The sequence below is a fragment of the Podarcis cretensis genome (assembly GCF_951804945.1).
Source record: "Podarcis cretensis genome assembly, chromosome: 13".
Taxonomy (NCBI): Eukaryota; Metazoa; Chordata; class Lepidosauria; order Squamata; family Lacertidae; genus Podarcis; species Podarcis cretensis.
The window spans coordinates 38,683,292-38,703,537 of record NC_137182.1 but is presented as its reverse complement, the minus strand read 5'-3'; the positions used below and the strand labels follow the sequence as shown (position 1 = coordinate 38,703,537).

The 20,246-nt window shown below is 40.2% G+C and overlaps 1 protein-coding gene across 3 annotated transcripts; it reads right to left on the bottom strand.

Moving 5' to 3' along the window:
- Positions 1-1,021: 1,021 nt before the first annotated feature.
- Positions 1,022-20,184, bottom strand: SYNGR4 (synaptogyrin 4). 3 transcript variants are annotated; one of them, XM_079951236.1, is made up of 5 exons: positions 20,038-20,184; positions 18,052-18,193; positions 16,361-16,598; positions 10,574-10,710; positions 1,022-1,285 (listed from the first exon to the last, which is right to left on the bottom strand). In XM_079951236.1, the coding sequence occupies exons 2-5, from the start codon at positions 18,145-18,147 to the stop codon at positions 1,067-1,069; spliced, it is 690 nt and encodes a 229-aa protein (XP_079807362.1). In that variant the 5' UTR covers positions 18,148-18,193; positions 20,038-20,184; the 3' UTR covers positions 1,022-1,066. The 3 variants fall into 3 exon arrangements, with proteins under 3 accessions (XP_079807362.1, XP_079807361.1, XP_079807363.1); XM_079951235.1 differs by having other exon boundaries at positions 20,026-20,174; XM_079951237.1 differs by having other exon boundaries at positions 19,940-20,048.
- Positions 20,185-20,246: the final 62 nt, after the last annotated feature.

Sequence of the window (20,246 nt, the reverse complement as noted above, 5' to 3'; positions counted from 1 at the left end):
TTGCCATAGTTTGAGTGACTAGTCATAGGGTAATGACTAGAAAGGTTTTAAATTCTATACCTTTAATATGATTATCCAGTAGCAGTCATTAGGTTTCTGTTTTGGTTATCATAAATAGCCAGTTGTTTTCCAGATATTTGTGATATTTAAGGAACTGTTGCTTGCTACAGAAAGCTAGTAGCTACTTGAAACATTCAGTAGTCGTTACTAGGTAAATTTGAGTCTGTGGCAGCATACACATATAAGCTAATCATTTATATCTTTCACAGAATCACAGAGAAACTTTACTAGATTAGGTTCTATACTGATACAGCCTTCAGTGGCTAGCATCTATTTGATTACAGTAGCTAGCAAAAGTGCAACAATGGCTATGGAGATGACAACTTCAGAATGTATCTGTCTATAGTCTGGTTCAGGCTTAAAATTGTTCACACAAGTCCATATATTAACATTCACAAGGCTTAAACAAGTAGCGTTGAACCAGTACAATGTGGAAAGGACTGTATCTGAAGTGCTGCACACCAGCTGGGTGGCAGAGGGCAAATGTCACTCCAGTGCTTTCATTATTTCCTTGATTTTTTAAAGCTGGGACTGGCAGCCAGAATAGCTGCATTTTGCTATATCCAGTTGAGAAAAAAATGTGTGGCAGTTGCACATGCAGATTGTCTCCCTTTTTTGTTATCTCCCCTAGCTGTAATATCTTTGGCTTTTTATGACTGGAAAACAACACATGTGCACAGCTGCCATAGTAGTGCAGTTCATATAGAAGCAGCAGTGTGGGACTATTCTTACAGTTAATCCTGGCTTTAAAGGGCTAAAATTAACAGCTAGTGCTGTAGAAGCTGGGCAAGCCTAGACAATGGGAATGGTGAGTGGGTGAGCACCCACTTCTTTTGTGAAGCTGTGGCCCCATGTTCTTATTGTGCTTAGGAGGTGGTTGGTCTCCCTATTTTTCAGGGTGCTCAACTTTATCGGAAACAGATTTACACATATAAAATAAATGTTCATGTTTGGCAATAAATTCTCTTTCTATCCCCCTTTTATTTACTGTGAAATTAATAATTGCCTAGTCATCAGTATTCATTAATGTCAGCCGGTGGGGTACAGGAGTGGATGGGTAGGAGGCTACACCCACATTTTCAGGGTAACCCATATTGTTTGGAAGGGAAGTGCTAGTGGAAGATGAAAGGGTGGTCAATGCAACAGATCCTTCATCCAAAGTCCGCTTGTAAGGAACAGGTGGCTCAGCCTGCAGGTTTTTCAGAGCCACATAGGCCAGGTACACCTGTGGGAGAGAATAGGTGGTGGATCAGGCACTTGTATGCAACTGTGAAAATGGCACAAACTATTTAAAGAGCAAGTGAAGGGCAATGGTTAGCTTCAGAAGATGTGGATTAAAACCACAGCACAGTCGTGGACTTGAAATGTATTGGCCTTTAGAAGTAACTTGTGAGGACAATTATGGTGCAAGACATTAAGTGTTCAACCAGTTGGGAACATTGACTGCAGCACTATCAAATTCAACATGTATGCAAAAAGAAAATTGCCAGAAATGTCCAGCAAAAGTAATATTTGACTTCAAAGAAGAAATGTCTTTAAAAGGAGGGTAAAAAGGAAGTTGAAGCAAAAGTCAAGAAAGTTTGACCTCTCCAAAGCACTTGGGAGTTTACTGTATACAAATCTTCAACAATAAAAGCTTGGCTCAAATGCATATACTATAAAAATACCAATAACTTCAAGAAGATGGTAGTGTGGTTAACAAACATAATCATGAAAGCCATTAGCCACAGGAAAGCTTCCTTCTGAAAATGAAAGTGTTGCCAGATTGTGGAGAATGAAAAGAAAGCCAAACTGACAAAAGAAATGCAAGTAGACAATAAGGGTTGGGGTGGGGGAAATAATTTGACGAACATGACTGAATATTGATCCCAACAATAGCAAATGCTTTAAATACATCAGAAGCAGGAAACCAAGTACGGAGGCAGCTGAACCTCAGGATGGTGGGAGTTGGAGGTATGCTTCAGGAGGATAAGCAGCCGATGAATGAATTTTTTGTATCTGTCTTGTCAGAGGAAATTCTATCCACCTAAAATATCTTTAAAAATCAAATGTAGAAGTACTGATTTTGTAACTGGTCCCTAAGATTGGCTTCCATACTGGAGGATTGGGAAATTACATGGTTAATATGCTTTGGGGAAATTGCTGGAAAGCATTATTAAAGATAAAATTATCAAGCATATTGAATAACAAATTGAAGAGTCAACATGATTTCTGCAAAGGTAAGTCCTATCTCACTGATCTTTTGAAGTTCTTTGTGCAAACAAAATATTTATGGGGATTCCAGTGCTCATTGTATACTTGGATTTTCAGGTTTTAAGAAGTTCTTCATTGAAAGGTCCGGAGTAAACTTAGCAATCAGGGGACTTGTTCAGTTATGAATTAGTAACTAGTTAAGGAACAGGAAATAGGATAGGAATAAATGGACAGGTTTCACAGAGAGATGTAGAAGCCCCCAGTATTGAGACCCGTACTTTTCAACTTGTGTATAAATAACCTGGAGATAGGGGTGAACAGCGAAGTAGTCAAGTTTGTGGATGACACCAAATTACTCAGAATGATAAAAACAAAGAGATCCAAAAGGCACTCTCCACACCTGGTGACGGCATCAGAATGGCAAGCACAGTTCAATGCAAGCAACTATAAAGTGATTCACATTCAAGCAAAAAAACTGAATATAAACTGGCAATGACTTACCAGGAAAGACATATTGGGGTCATGATGATAGCTCAATTAAAACAACCCTTTTTCTGAACCAAACAGCCCTAAAAAGGTACCCTTTATTCACGAGGGAGCTGCTGCAACTTTAGGACCCCCTAGTCATTCCCCCTTCCCCCTTTTCTAGCTTTACAATATCCTTTTTGAGATGTGGTAACTAGAAATCTACACAATATTCCAGCTGGGGAAAAGGTGGTACATGCTAGGAATCATTAGGAAAGGGATAAAACACCTCCCTACTAATATTTTAATGCTACACTTGAATATTGTGTACATTTCTGGTCGTTGCATCTCAAAAAGTATATTCATCATCAAACCTTTTATTGGCATCACATACAAAATCCGTAACATAAAAGGTGTATTGTAGAGTTGGAAAAGGGCAAGTAAGAGAAGGCATGAGAGAAGTGTATAAAATTATGCATGGTGTGAAGAACGTTGTTTGAGATAAGTTTTAAATCGTTTTTATACTAGTATCTGAGGTCACCTGATTAAGCTGAATTGTTCAGGATAGAGCAAAGTTCATATAATGCATAAACTCTGGAATTTGTTACCACAAGATGTGATGGCTTCTAAATTAATGTCTTTAAAATGAGATTACAGAAATTCATATTGTTGACCACTGTAGGAAATGGGACACTGGGTTAGATAAGTCATTTGTCTGATCCAGCAGAGTGCTTCTTATATTCTCAGGGAACTGGCAAGCGGGTTTTGGGAGATGAAGGAAGCTTGGAAGGGATGTGTGGGTGAGCCTTGAGGAAGTAAACAGTTGAGGGAGGCAAATATCAGAATACAAAATGGTATTCTAGTACAGTGTTTGTGTTAGGTAAGCAAGAGAACAGCTGTACTATTTTGCTTCTCAATAAGCATATAGTATTAGAATTTTGGGGGAAGGACTGGGACTTCTGGAGCAGAATCATGGCTGATTAGACGTCTCCTGTCAAAACATCAACAGTGATAATTACCGTAGATGGTGATTAATGAAAGCCATTGGGGGAACAGAGATAACTGATTAATTTCCAATGCTATGGAAGGGCTGCTGTCTCGTCATGGGACCAAGGAACCTTCAAGGAACCTGGACAGGTAAGTGATCAGGGAGTGGAAGAATCAAAATCTTGCCCAAACACCACTTAATAACCCTAGGGATCAGTCCCTAGGGCAAACCTCCCTTCCTTCAATTACTTCTGAAACAGCTATAAATTATGACAAGTTTTCTGTTTGCTGGTTAAATGGTTAAAAGGCACGTCTGAAATAAGACCCTACTGCTGGCTTAAGAAGAGGCAGCACTAGAGGGCTGAAAATAAAACAGAAGTAACTATGAATCATTGTCTCAATATATGGCCACAGCGAATAGATTCTTGAGGGAATAAAGATCGATGATTTATTGTTTTTCAGTATTGGAGGTAAAGTTGTTACGTTGGACTGGAGGAAGACTTATTGTTGACTTTTATCTGTAATAGTAATTGGAGAACCTCTTTTAGATATTTTGTGTGGAAGAAAAAATCAATGCATTCCAGATGCCCGAAGACTGAAAACATCGCTTAGTAGGAGGAGGAACAGTTATATACCAGCCTGGAGTAAACATTTTGAGTACAGTGGTGCCCCGCAAGACGAACGCCTCGCAAGACGGAAAACCCGCTAGACGAAAGGGTTTTCCGTTTTGGAGGCGCTTCGCAAAACGAATTTCCCTATGGGCTTGCTTCGCAAGACGAAAATGTCTTGCGAGTTCCTGCGGGGTTTTTTTCCTTCCCCCCCCCTTTTTTCTAAGCCGCTAAGCCGCTTATCAGCTGATCCGCTAAGCCACTAAAAGCCGCTAATCCGTCAATGGGCTTGCTTCGCAAGACGAAAAAACCACTAGACGAAGAGACTCGCGGAACGGATTAATTTCGTCTTGCGAGGCACCACTGTACTTTGAATGACTCTTATACATACAACTGACAGCTGGAAAATTGGAAGTCCTAATTATTTCTTTATCTTTATCTTTTATTCCTTTACTATTTTCTTATTCTTTTATTACTTTTATCTTTTTGTTACTTTTTCTTAGGGTTTTCATATGTCCTCTCTTTCATGTAAAGTGAGAGTCATCATAGTGATCCATAGTTAAAAGTAGAAGTTGGCAAATGTGTCCTCTTTTTTGCTCTTCAAAATATGGCAACCCAATTATTTGCTTTGCTTTTGTGCTTTTGCTTCTTGTTGTCTACTCTGCGTTAAGGAGGGGATTGCAAGTGGATGACCATGATGGATGGTTGGTGAAGGACCCTGTATGAAAGGAAAGGAAGGGAAGATCTCCCAGGGTGGAAGGCTGGGAGAAGAGAGGGAAACCAGGTGAGAGCTGGGAGGGTTTACCTCTTTCTGTGTTGAACAAGAGTCAAGATCTACCTGTGAGAGAGCATTCTTCTGTTTCTTTAGGCTTGTTTTTTAATGTAGTGTATTACAGTAAGTATTAATAAAATCTTTTGCAAAAACCCCCGAAGCATTTCTTCTGGGAATTTTGACAAACAATTTCCCTAAAGATAAAATAAGACTATTTCTCTATGCTACATCAGCAGCAAGAGTATTGGTGGCTAAATATTGGAAGGAGGAACCCATACCCATCAAAGAGGAATGGCTGTGTAAGCTGAGCAAGCACTTGGAACTCGCGAAGCTGACCAATATAATAAGAGACAAGTCAAATAACACAGTTAAGAAAGAATGGGAGTACCTAAATAAATATCTGATGAGTCAAGGTTCAGCAGTGAAGATCTGGTTGTGTCTAGAATAACCCTACAAAGGTAAAAAGCTCCCTGATACCAAGATGAGGGATGTACTGAAATACAGATAAGTTGGTTTTAATTAGGAATAATGAACTATTGTGAGACTGACGGATGTCCAAAGAACAAAAGAATATGAAAAATGAAATACCTAAGAAGTGTTAGCTTCTTAGGAAAACAGACGATATGTAAGAGGTAACTGTTTAAAGTGTATGCATTTGGTTTGCAAAGTCTTAGTTTAATAATGAATGAATTAACGTTGTTCCATCTATGATTTTTTTCTTATCTCCATTAAGATTTAATTATATTAGTTTATGTAATTTATTTAAATTTCTGCTTTTCTTTTGTTCTTTGCAACCTTTTAAAATCTTTTTTCTTTTCACGTTTAAAAGTTTTGATTTGTATGTATTTGCAATATAACTCAATAAAAAAGTATTAATAAAATCTTATAAAAACATGCAAGTTTGATTTTTCTTGGAAAACAAATAATATTTTAAAATGAAATTTTATATTTCCACTGTAAAAAGATTCAAAATAGGGTACCGTACTCTGTTTTCAGTGTTTTGGTAACTGTCCTTAAATCTACTGGTATTGTGATCACCTCTTCTCATTATTGATAAAAAAAACTGACTGCAAATCCTCCAGTTTCTCATTGCAGTTGTAAAATACGACTTTGGTCAAAGGTGTGCTTTCTGCAAATTCTACTTAGTGGGTTGCTACGGTTAGCAGAGGGAATTCAATTGCCCTATGCTTGACAGGGGGTCAGGTTAGACATTACCAATGGTCCCTGCTGGAGTTAAAATCTTTGTTAGCTGCTCAGCCTTCCGGATCTAACAAACTCCAGCCGCAGGCTGGACTGGGTCTTGAATTGCTTGGGCTCATTCTGTGCCAGATTGTAAATGAAGGCCTGCTGCAACTGCTTCTATATGAAGGCTCCTCCTGATTAATTCTACAGCTTGTTGATGGGAAGTGTGAGTCACTCAGTTCCACAAGGAATGAAGGAATAAACATGCACCAAAGAGCTCAGTCCTGAGGCAGTTTTCTTCACTACTAAAATTGGTAGAAATGTATTGAGTCCTCAGGACTAAAGCAGAGTAGGCAAGAGCTTTCTTTTCTCTTTATGTGCTTTAAATACTAGGCACCCTCTATGTAAACTATATTAGGCTTAGAGTATGGGCTGGATTCCCTTAATTATGAACCAGCAACTTCAGATACCAGCAGCAAGGAACTGTTTCCTAATCAAAGTGACCCAAACTGTTCTACCTGCATCATAATTTTAGTTATTATATGTACATATGCTTGCTATATATCTTTTGGAAGGATTAGTTGCCTATGATACTTCTGCTAATCTTCTAGGGCCACAAATACCAAGTTTTCTAGATCCATGTTTTTGGAGGACCCCTAGAGAATACTTCTGAGTGACTTCAACATCCAAGCGAAGGCTACTGTTGAGCTGGCATGGGACTTTGTGGCGTCAACCATGGGGCCTTCTCAAATGACCATTGGTCCAACATACTGGACAGGACACAATGCTGTCTTTCTCCCATGTGATTTGAGGGATGGTCTAAAGGTAGGAGGGGGTACAGTGCACTCCCTTGCCATGGTTGGACCATTATTTGGTGAAGTTGGATTGGTAGCAGCAATTTCCCTCTGTAAGGGTAGTGGGTCCATTCAGATGGCCTGTTCTCAGATAGTGATGAACATTGGTTGGGGCAGAGGGTTTCTGTTAAGAGATAGAGATTTGGAAGAGAGATCCATACAGTCTTGTAGCAGAGTGAACACAATGGCAATTGCTCAAAGCACATTAAAACTTGGTTACCGGTATATTTGAAAGATGCAGGCTTTATAAATCCATTTTTAGAGAGATTCTGTTCACTTGGTTTTTCTTGCAACTGGGAACCATGGGTCACATGGCTTCTTGCTTGTTCCAGAAAGCAGAAAGAGAAAGTTGAGGAAAGGAATGGGGCTAAGCTCAACTCGTACTGGAAACTTGAGTTCAGGTTAACCCTTTCATGAACACAAGTGTGAGTCAATAACTGTCTATTACAATAATTCTTCTTCTTTGACAAGCACACACATACTTCAGAGCAAATGGCATTAAGGTAGCACCTTGCTCATACAACACAGTTAATTGTGAAAACTGCATTCTGCAAAAAAGTTGCAAACCAAGTTTTCTCCCATGCACTGAGACACATTTGTGTTCTTGAGGTTATATAAGGTGATGTGTGTGGCCCATTCCATATCCCTTCACACATACAGGGGAATCCCTACTTATGCAGGGTTCTATTCCTTGTCCATAAATCAAGAAATATCAACAGCAGCATTTTTGGTTTTCCAAAAGATTTGACATTTGTAAGTTATCTGCCAAGTAAACGAATGACAGTGATCCATCTTTCTTAAATCCATAGATACAGCTATCTCAGACGACAAATCAAATCCTAAGACAAGTCTTGGTATAACCACATGGGCTGCATTTAATATTAAAAATCATAATCAAATTGTGGCCAATAGTGTCCCCTTCAAATACAGAAGATAATGCCTATTTAAATGCCTGCATTCTTTAGCAATTGAACAATCAACAATGCAGTGGATGGGATGAAAGATGTAGCTTTGTAGTAGACTTGGGCCTGGAGTTTAACAAACCATGATTGAATCAAGAAACATAGACAGCTTGCCTGGGACTTTTCAAAGAAAGGCAGCTTCAGACCTGATATGGTTTGCTATGGCTGACACCCACAAAAGGGGCAGATGCCACCTCTGTGATTGAAGTAATGACAGAAAATTGCAGAAATCATGTGCTTCATTATTTTATCTAGACCATGCAGTTGTAAAATGTGGTAAATATATAGGTTGTGTGAGCTACAGTTGCATCTTCTGCAAAATTTGTTGTTGCAGATAATTAACAACTCATTATTGCAGTATTGTATTATACTAACATAACTGTAGGCTAATGGAACATTTAAAAAACCAACAACTGGGGGGTCAAATAGACCACACACACTCCTTTCTTGTAGGTATTATGCACTGTACACTGAAGTTCATTCTTGATCCTGATTTTTTAAAACTATATTACTTATTTGAAAAATGAAGGTTTTCAATGAAGGATTTATTTATTTATTTATTTATTTATTTATTTATTTATTTATTTATTTATTACTTGCAAGTGGTGCCATGCTTAATGCTATTTTAATTTTATGGCCAACTTATGGTGCATTTAACCCCAAAGCTGGATTGAAACGGTAAATCTTGCTATCAACTAAGAGTTAAAAGAAAATGGTGCTACTGCTACTGCTGCTGTGGCTATAATTCACCAGCTACTCTAGCCATATTCAGCAGTGGGTTTCTATTAGCAACACTTGTAATTAAGTACTCCATCTCTAACCATATGATTCTGAAGGGGGAAATGTCAGGAAAGATTAGCTTCTTTACATTGCCTTGGCAGCCAGTGGCAGAAACTTGCAACTTTCTGACCTGCATAATCCTAATTTTTTTTGCTAAAAGATTTTTTTCTTGGATTAACTTTGCTAACAATCTATTTGTCTTGCTTCTTCCATTTGCCAGTCCAGTCAATAAACTGCTAATCTGAATTGCTTACTGTATGGTTCTAAAAATGTCAATGTTACCAAAAGCTGACGTTAGACCAACACTCTTTTTCTCTCATTTCCTGGGAATGATTTGAAATGTTCTTCTGCCACCGTAAATCAATTTGGCAGCCATTCTAATGCACAAACTCTAAACTGAGTGCATTTAAGCAGTAATACAGCACTAGTTTGCATTAATGCAGCATTAGTATACCTGTATATGCTTAAAGGGATTAGGCCTTGCACTCCATGAAGTACTATGTACAACATTCTCACACATTTTACACTGCCATATGTCAAATGCCATATGCCATATACTAAGGGACGCGGGTGGCGCTGTGGGTTAAACCACAGAGTCTAGGGTTTGCTGATCAGGTCAGCTGTGATGGGATGAGCTCCAGTTGCTCGGTCCCTGCTCCTGCCAACCTAGAAGTTCAAAAGCACATCAAAGTGCAAGTAGATAAATAGGTACTGCTCCGGTGGGAAGGTAAACCGCGTTTCCGTGTGCTGCTTTGGTTCGCCAGAAGCAGCTTAGTCATGCTGGGCACATGACCCGGAAGCTGTACACCAGCTCCCTCGGCCAATAAAGCGAGATGAGCACCACAACCCGAGTTGGCCACGACTGGACCTAATGGTCAGGGGTCCCCTTCACCTTTAGGTAAAGGTAAAGGTATCCCTGCCCTTACGGGCCAGTCTTGACAGACTCTAGGGTTGTGCGCTCACCTCACTCTAGAGGCCGGGAGCCAGCGCTGTCCGCAGACACTTCCGGGTCACGTGGCCAGCGTGACGAAGCTGCTCTAGCGAACCGGCACCAGGGTAGCACATGGAAACGCCGTTTACCTTCCCGCTATAAAGCGGTACCTTCACCTTTACCTTATGTCAAACACACCAGCAACCACTGCAGAGAACACCTTTGGACGACAGGCACACCTGTCTCAGAGAAGCACTTCCGCTGCCAAGGACCCACAACTGGAGGCTGCAATTAGCAAAAGACAACTGGCCTGGCCTAGGCCTGACTCTGCCCTGAGCTCACTTTCTCAGTATTAACTGAACTTTGACTAGCCACCTACCTTTCCTCCCCAGAAAGGACTTGTATGTCTTGTTATATGCCACTTCATGCCAACTAAAATGTAGTTTCACTGCCTGTTTCTTGATTCATAATCAAACACTCTCTGGTTTAAAAAAAATATGTGTACATGCTAAAGAGAATTAGGCTTATCATACATTTCAGAAAAATAAATAACATTCACTATATAGAAGGAAAAATAGTGCCCCTTATGGCATCACCCTCTTCTCCTTAAATAACTAGGGTATGTGCCACCTGCTTCTTGGAAGGGATCAACTTTGGCTTTGATAAGATGGGTTTGTCTTTTCTATTGACACTCTGCAGGGAGGGACCCCCCTTATGTGGCTAACTCAGCAGGTTTTCTCATTACTCTGAAATAAAAGGAGAGTACTTGACTGACTCACCCAGCATGGAACGGAGAGGACGGCAAAGGTGATGCTGGTTCGGGCAGCACCAGTTCCCAGCAGGTAGTGGCTTGTCGATATGATCCACTGATTGGCTAGGAAGCAGAACCCAACAAACCACAGGCATGTCCAGATAACTGAGGAGAAAATAAGAGGTTAGAATGTGATACAAACAGTTAAAAACTCAAATGAAACTTCATTTTAGAGCAGGACTTTTTGTGCTAACTGGTGAATAAGATAATATAAGGTTCAGTAGCCTCTGGTATTCACCATACTGCTCTGTTCTTTCTAACTGATAAAAAATCTTCTCTCTGGATATCTTTGCTGTAAAATATAGCAAATGTAGGGTTGCCACATTTTGAAGAGCAAAAAAAGGACACATTTGCCAACTTCTACTTTTAACTATGGCTCACTATGACGACTCTACTCATAAAAAAGAGGGCATATCCTGGAAAAAGAGGACATATGGCAACCCTGAGAAATGGGCAATGTAGCCCCAATTTTAAAAAAAGGAATCCAGAGAGGACCAGGGAAATTACAGACTGGTTAGGCTAACGTTTTTTTCCAGAAAATCTGGTAGAAAATATTATTAAAGATAGAAGCATATAAAAAACAAATGTTGCCCAAGAAGAACCAGCATGGCTTTCATAAATGTAAGTTCCCTCTAACCAACATTTTAGAGTTCTTTTAAAATGTCAATAAGCATATGGATAGAGATTATTTATGTCTTTATTTATGTAATTTCATAAAAATTATATATTGCTTGATTGTAAAACAAAAACAACACACAAAGCTGTTAACCTTTTGTTAAAGTCCCTCACCAAGTAAGCTTAGCAATAAGCAGACTGTAAGACCTGTTTGGATCAGTAGGAACATGACATGGAGAGCAGGAATAAATGGATAGTTCTATCATTGAAGGGATGTATAAAGTAGGGTCCCCAAAAAGTTATACTGGGACTGATGCTTTTCAACTTGTTCATAAATGAACTGCAGTTAGAGGCTTAGCAGTGAGGTGGCCCCATTTGCTGATGACACCCAAATGTTCAGAGTAGTAAGAGCAAAAATGGATTATAAGGAGCTCCAAAATAATCTCTCCAAATTCTGTGAATGGTATTGTAGTTAAAGTGTAGGGCTATGACTTGGGATAGCAGGGTTAAAATCCCCACTCAGCAATGAAGCTCACGGGGTAACCTTGGGCCAGCCACTGACTCTCAGCCTAACCTACCTCACAGGGTTGTTGTGAGGATGAAATGGGGAGGAGGAGAGCCATGTTCACCACTTTGAGCTCCCTGGAAGAAAAAGGTGGTTTATAAATGTAATAAATAAAATAGTAACTAAATAAATATTACCATGGCAATTCAAAGTAAAGTAGTTTAAGTGATGCACACTGGGACAAAAATCCTTACTTCACATAAAGATTTATGGAAACTGAATTGGTGGTGACTGGTAACTGACCAGGAAAGAGATATTCAGAGTGATGATGAACAGCTCAATGAAAATGTCACCTCAGTGTTCAGTAGCTGTGAAAAGGGCACATTCCATGTCGGGGATCATTAGAAAAGGGATTGAAAATAAAATCATAAATATGATATGTAGTGCTGTGATACAAGTGTGACCACACTCTGAATATTATGTACAGTTCTGCTTGGCGCACTTCAAAAGGTATATCCCAGTGCTGGAAAAGCTTTGGGCAACCAAAACTATCATGAGGCTGGAAAAACTCTCCTATAAGGAAAAGTTACATTTTTTGAGGCTGTTCAGTTTTTAAAAGGTATGGGGGACATGACAGAGATGTATAAAATTATGCATTACATGAAGAAAGTGGATAGAGAGAAGTCCCCCACCCCATAATATCAGAACCTAAAGTCATCCAATGAAACTGAATGTAGGAAGATTCAGCAGGACAAACAAACGGAAGTATTTTTTTACATATCTCATAGTGTGCTTCACTACCACAAAATGTAGCAATGGCCGCCAACTTCAATGGCTTTTGAAGAGGTTTAGACAAATTAATGACAAGTAAGACCTCTATCGCGGGTGGCCTAGGACAGAGCCTAGGACTTGCCGATCAGAAGGTCGGCGGTTCGAATCCCCACGACAGGGTGAGCTCCCGTTGTTTGGTCCCTGCTCCTGCCAATCTAGCAGTTCGAAAGCACGTCAAAGTGCAAGTAGATAAATAGGTAGCGTTTTGGTGGGAAGGTAAACGGCGTTTCTGTGCGCTGCTCTGGTTCACCAGAAGCGGCTTAGTCAGGCTGGCCACATGACCCGGAAGCTGTATGCTGGCTCCCTCGGCCAATAAAGCGAGATGAGCACCGCAACCCCCGAGTCAGCCACGACTGGACCTAATGATCAGGGGTCCCTTTACCTTTTAAGACCTCTATCAACGGCTATTAGCCATGGCAACTGAATTACCTGCATTATCAGGGGCAGCATGCCTCTGAATATCAGCTGCTGGAGAGCACAGCTGCACTCTTATCCTGCTTGTGGGATTCCCATAGGCTGGCTACTGTGAGAACAGGGTGCTGGATTAGATGGGCCTTTTATTTGTTCCAGCTGGGCTCTTGTTACATTCCAAAATCTGACCAATCTCATAGTGAGAAATTGAGAAGGTGGCTCTAAACTGCAGCAGCAGCAGCATTATAGCAGCTTCAGAACTAAGTCAGCAAAATCTAAATTTAATAAAAGCTCTTGCATTCATGGATAAACCAACTGCCTTCAGGGATCAGAAGGGCAATCATTCCCTAAAACAAACACTGCACAATTGACAGGTGTATTAAAAGGAGCTTTTGCCTTTGTAGCAGATGAACAATAAGGGAGAAAAGGAAAGCTGCCAGATTGCATCAGCTTTGTTTATGGTCCAGCCAGCCAAACATCCTATCTCAAATAAGACTTGTGCCAGATGTTTTAGAGGCAAGAGCCCCATAATAAGGAGGTGTGGGATAATCTGGCCTCTACTAATCTTTAATTATTAGCGATATGGATTTAAACACAGAGGCAAAAGAATGTATTGCTTTTCCTCACAAATTTGGTAGTATTATCTATTGCACTCCTGAGGAAATCACCGAAACATCTGACCTTTCTTTTGCTGGATTTTATGTTTGCATAGTAAAATGAATTTACTTTTGATGTGGTTTAACTATACTTTAAACTATACCTTTCCATGTCAGTGAACTCAACTTTATTCTTTGGTTCCGAGATAAAGAAACTATGCTAGATTTGTACAGGCACAGAACAACATATAGGGCAAAAGTAATTAATTTGACGAATATGTTTTCTAGGGATAAAGAGGGCCTAAAATGAATACCCAGTGGGGTGGGAAGGAAATGTACTCAATAGCTTAATCTGACAGAAGGTGTGGAGATCTTTGACAGGCAGTACAGATGGAAGGCAAAAAAACCAGATGAGATGGCTCAGTGGCATTTCTGGAGCTGTATTGAGCACTGATGAGTTGCCAAAAGCCAGGGCCTGAAAAATGTTTCATTCAGATATATAATGCCAACTCATTGCCCTACTTGAAGCACTCATTTTCTGTGATCATGCTTGTCCAATAAGTCTGACAGCAACAGATAAGACAGCATGTGGAAATGACAGCATTTCGTATGGAAATGGTATTTTCTTATTGTTTCCTTGTCTGTCTCCATGTTTTGTCTGTTGTCTTTTGTGAACTCCCCAGCACACGGATTCGCTCATCAAGAAATGAAACAACAGGCAGAGGTACAAGAAGGCAATACAATACTCAATCAGTATAAAACAAGGCAGTCAGAGTGCCCATCAGCAGCATGGATTCTTTCACATATTTTACAGGAACCTTTTGTAGTACAATAGCCACATTCCCTCATGGGCAACCTTTGGGACCAGTTGTGAGTGGGGACAAAGGCAAAAAGTGGCCAGAGTAACATATGCGACTCTTCCCTTGCCTTTATACAATAGGCTACATTTCAATCACACACGTCAACTATTTACACATATACACGCCTCCCTACCCATAACCCAGGCAAGTGAAAAGCACTATAGGTTCATGGAAACGCATATTCCAGCCAGGCAAAAACACTTGAGGGTGCAGAACAGGGTTAGTGAGGGTTGTGGCCTGGATTTGGCTCCCTGGCCTTAGGTTTCCCCACCCACTAAGACCATTTACCAGTATTCATCCAGCTCAGGATTTCTACTAGCAGCTCTCTAGGGTTTCACAGAGGTACTCCTCCCCTTCCCTACCTGAATATGATGGCAGAGTACCTCAACGCCTCAATCTCCTGCAGATGTAGTTAAGCTTTGATATGTGATTCTGATAATTCTGTGTGGGAGTGGGGAAAAGTGGAAACCTGTGCAAAAAAATGCTGCTAGGGTAAGGCACATATGTGAGGGACTGTTATTAAAGAGATGGGGAAAGGAGTATAAGACAACTGTGGTAGTGGGGTATTTTTAATGTGTTGTTTTAATGTACTTTTTTGTTTAATGTATCTCTTGTGTGTTTCTGTTTATCTGGTTGTAAGTTGCTTTGAGTTGCATTTGGCAAGAAAAACTAACCAATAAATCCAGTTATTGTTGGATCTCAGCGAGCACCTTGAGGAGACATAGCCATTTTTCCATGCCCTTGACAATCAGATAATACTGCTCCAACCTAGTTCTTGAAGACTGCAGAGCTTTAGCTTTCAGTATTCTGAGGTAACTTTTCTGAGCAGCTGGTTATTAACCACTGGTGATTAGCACTCCCTGCCAGAGGTTGCTTATAGATGAATTAGTTATTGATAATTCATCCTGATTTGTTTGCATGACATTTGTGGAGATGTTACACAAAGTCCGGTTTATTGAGCATCCATTTTGATTTGTTTGCAGGGAGGTTACAGTGCTGTATCAAGCAACTGTTACCTCATATTTTCTTGTTTGTTTTCCCATCACTTCCATTAACCCAGAAAGTTTTGGATTTTTTTTCAAAAGCAGGTTTACTGGGGTGGGGTGGGGGACAAAAAAAAAAGCAGGTTTACTGCATAAGAGCACAAAATCCATTTTACTGAATTTGTAGATATGCCAAGTGAATCCCACTGCAAAATAGCAACCATCTGGAAGTTCATCGTTGCAAAGCAGACAGGACTGTAAATGGTAGATCTCTTCTCACCAAACAAATAAGCTTGAAGGTATTTACATAGCCTTGTCTAACCAGAAAATGGAAGGTGTAACCTACCCATGGATAGCTTCTGCTTCTTACGGAAAATGTGTATGTACATATTGATACATACTACATATTGATAAAAGTGAATATAGAATAATTTGGATCTTAAGTTTCATTTCTTTTCCTCCTCACTAAGGAGGTCTTAGATAAACCCCCTTGCTCTGCACTTTTAACAGCAAGGGGACCCAAAGCAGGGTCTCTGGAGCAGATTTCAATAACTGAGTTGATTTATATAGGAAACAAGCTACAGTGCCTTCAGAATGGCATCTTATAATTAGGTCTCTCACTTTGGCTCCACCACCTTGGCCATTGGGACAGATAAAGCAGAGTACTAAACACTATCAACTGGCAAAGAGCTGCAGTGGGATAAGTGGGAAAGCAACTGAGGCTGATACATTGGGGAAACTGCTGGTTGGTTTGCTGAGACACAACAAGAAGTGGTGGTAGGAGGTATAGTAAATAATAGCTACAGTGATGTAAACTAGTTTTGGGACACAACAGGGGTTAGAATATATGATTATGCTGGCTTTGCATCTGGTTGTGTCAGGGCTTCACAAATCTACTAATCACATATATCAAAACTCTATCCCATGGCTTTGGAAGAAAGGAAGTCAACTCACTGGAGAAGGTGACATCCAGGACAAGGATGGTATATTTGAATTTGTGAGTTGTAATGGAAGGTTCATAGACATCAAAACCCAAAAAGAGAAGACAATGGAGGAAAGCGAGTATGCCAACTGTGATGCCGTAGCAGCAGGCTGTCCCATTATCATTCAAAACACAGTGTAGTTGGGAAGAATTTGTCAGGTTCTGATAACCTTCCGTCACCAAGGAGGCAAAGATAGTCAGGGATAAAACCTGGGAAGGGCGAAAGCAAGAAAGAGTTAAGTATGATTGTTGTTGAGATACAATATTATGTCTCATGTAAAACTCTTGCCTATATTTACAATCAACCTATCTTGTCTTTGTGTCCTCTCCAATAATCAAATCCCATAGTGTATGCATTGAGATGAAGATGAGTAAGTCTAGTTCTCTGCTCTTCCTAACCATGGCCCAAGTGAAAGTCTCAGGTTCTTAGCAGATGGGCAGTTTTTGCTTACATTTTTGGAAAATCATCATGCTGTTCATATAAAGCTTTTGAATTTAGAGACAAATCCAAAACATACTACACTGCCTAGATGCTAGAGGCTGGTTACTATTAAAAAAAAACAACAAAATAGCAATGTAAGTAGTAGCAACATCACTCTTACTAATAGCATAGAAAATACACAAAAGTCAGAGATTTATATAAACTCCTTACACAAACCAAAACTATCATGGGGAACACACATAGGCTTAGCCAAGGGGGGGGCAGCTGCTCCCCCTATCAAATAAAACAATAGAAATACTTAACTAACTGACCAATAACGTCAGTTCTGCCCCCCAAAAAGTCCTGCCCCCCACAAAAAACTTGGCTACGCCCATGGGAACACAACTGGTACGTAACTCTGGTTCATATAATGGAAATTGTACTGTAAATGAGGTTGATGGAAGAACATGGGCTACATTTGCATGGTTTAGTGCAACTTGAATGAGACTTAGCAAACCTGAGTGAAAAACCTGTACTCCCCCACAGCTGAGGAGAGAGCTGCCAAGTTTAGTATCGGTTTCACTGAATCTTGGCTTAGTGTTGTGTACAAATAAGGAATTCTGATTTGAAACAAACCCCAGCTAGTTTATTAAATCAGCATCATAACCTATGGTTTGAAGTTAGCTTATTTAGAAATTGACCAGAGTGTGTTTTAAATCAGGACTCCTGGTTCATACCTCATGCTAAACAGAGATTCAATGAGACAGAAAATAATATCAGGAGCTCTCCTGCTCCTATCCATGTGAGAGCTGTGAGACACTTGACTTCAGTGCTTCAAGCTTGTCCATGTAGAGGCGATCTAGCCATGGCGTTAGGAAAAGCTGCCCTGCTTATAAAACCAAAGAACTAGATCTTAGTTGGTAACAAAAACTGTGTACATCTTTTGTGTAGATGGATGGCGTGTGTGTGTGAGTGCAAGTTGGTGTTGGTGCATTTTACACTTGCATATTCCACAGGTATAGTGCAACCTTTGCATAAATGCCCCAGAAAGTGTCTGGTGATGTCCAAACAATGCATGTTGTACTGGGATATGTTCTTTAGAATTTCATAGTTTGTAATAGAAAAAAAATGAAAGTAATTCTGGAGGGATTGTTTTGATTCAAAACCAAATCAATGTCTAAATATGATCCTGAATTTAGAAGTCATGGAACCGGTGTTTGATTTTGTTGTACTTTTTCTCACCCCTGCCAGCATCCGAGCAATGATCTGAGGTCTTATGAAGAAGTGCACCAGGTCATGGTCTGAGAATTCCCGCAAAGTTGTAATCACTTTCCTCATTCTGTAGTTTCCTTTTTGTCACTAGAACAAAGATGGATTTTGAGAGCTGCGGGAAACAAAAGTTGGGAAACATGAAATAGATTAGAAAATAAGCATGAGGCAGGAAAACACTACTAAGTTTCTACCTACCAGCACCTGAAAATTCAAAAGTAGTACGGTATATCAAGGCATCTTTCCCAGACCTACAAGGGTCTTGCCCAATCACCAAACTCTAAGGTGAGTATCTGACCACTGTCATGCCAATAGCACTGTAAAGCCAATAAAATTAACTTAATAAATTTATTCTCTACATCTGTTTAGATTAGAATTTACTAAGAAGCAAAGCAAATGTATAATCTTAACTGATATGTAGTTGAAGTTTTGTAAAGGTTAAATTGATTGGGTGGTTCAGTTCAGGCAGCTTTTTAAAAAGCCCATAATATTGGTTGGGAAACCTTAATGAAGCAGTAAGTAATAGTGCATTGGGATGAGACTGACCAAATTTAATTTAATTGCCAATATATATATATTGCCCTGAAACTGCAGTAGTGAGAAATTTGCAATTTTATTTTTCAATGAGAACTACGGAGTTTTATTACAGATGTTGGGAAGGATTCACCTAACCAGGCCCTTAGCAGAAACAAGAGCTTCCACTTGCACAACAGGGCTTTCCCTTCTCCTCTCCCCTCCACCCCCGGAAATTGGTTCTGGGGAAAGGAACCCCCAGAACAACACACAGCAGAAGAATGGGGGGTGGATGTGTTGCACAGATGGAATTGACTGAAAAAGCAAGACATTGAATTCCAACCTTTGATACTTGCTGTCTTTTGATTCCACAAGCATCATATTGGCAATTCTTCTAAGACAATTACTCTTTAAATAATTGCCTAAATTATGGACAGGCTATGAACATTTTGGATTAGACCAATCTAGCATGTGCTCCAGGCCTAATGTACTGGAACTACCCATGCATTGTACAAGTATTATGGGCTTGGATAACATTTCTCCAAATTTACCCCAAAGTTATATTTTACAAAATCAATCTGAGCAAGCTTCTTGAAATTATTCAGTAAAATCATGGGCAATAGCTTATTGCACAGCACACCACACAATCATGAAGCCCCAGCAGCCAAACTAGCACGGATCAAAAACTGAACTTGTTTTGTATGACTACAAGTGTTCGCCCAGTTTCTGCCTTTGTTTCCTGCACACAATTAATGTATTGATTTTCCAAGCAAGTAAATGAAACTCTTGAGAATTGTTTTGACTTCTAACTTTCCTGTATTTTTAAACATTTTCTGCTTCACACATCTTATAAAAACAGAACGAAACGTTGCACGGATACATTCCCTGACCCCCACCATAAAGAGCATGCCTGCAGTTTATTTCTCAGTTTCTCATCAAAATAGGTTTGGTGTGAACCTGGCTGTATCCTTTGACCTTTTTTCCTTCACCATTAACAAAATCAGAACTTATCTACTTGGACATTTCCCATTCCCCACAGTAGTGGGGCAAGTAACAAAGTGGCCTGTATCTTAAACGTTCATTGGTAAATATGAAACTCATTGAGGCCATTTCCATCAAAAGCAGGAGCCAGCAAGTGCAGTGCTTAATGAGTGTTGGGTTTAGATAAGGAGACATGGGCTCAAATCCCTGCTTGGCTATTAATCTCGCAGGATTGCTGTGCAAGAGTGCCTATCTTTCAACCTAAACTACTACCCAGGATTGGTGCGAGGACATATTATGAAAGCCCAATTATGGCCCTTTCTGACAGGAATAAAAAAAATATGCTTCTTGGTATCACGGGACTGACCACTTGAGCCTCCTCAAAAACTGATGAGGAACTCGCTGTATTACCACATATCAGTTCCTCTTTTCTAAAAAAATTCCTTCGTAAACCTCCTTCCTCACCTCCCACCCCTTCAGAAACTCCCTTAAACTTGGAGGTTATTTTCCCGCCTTTTGCGCCCCCGCACACGGAGGGTGGGGAAAACAAATAGAGCGTGCGAGCGAACTCGAAGCCTGAGTGGTCGGACAGCCGCCGCCTCAGCAAGGCAGTTGGAAAAGAACGGTTGGTAAAGGGCGGGGCGCCAAAGGAGCGCGCGATAGCGCGCGCGAGG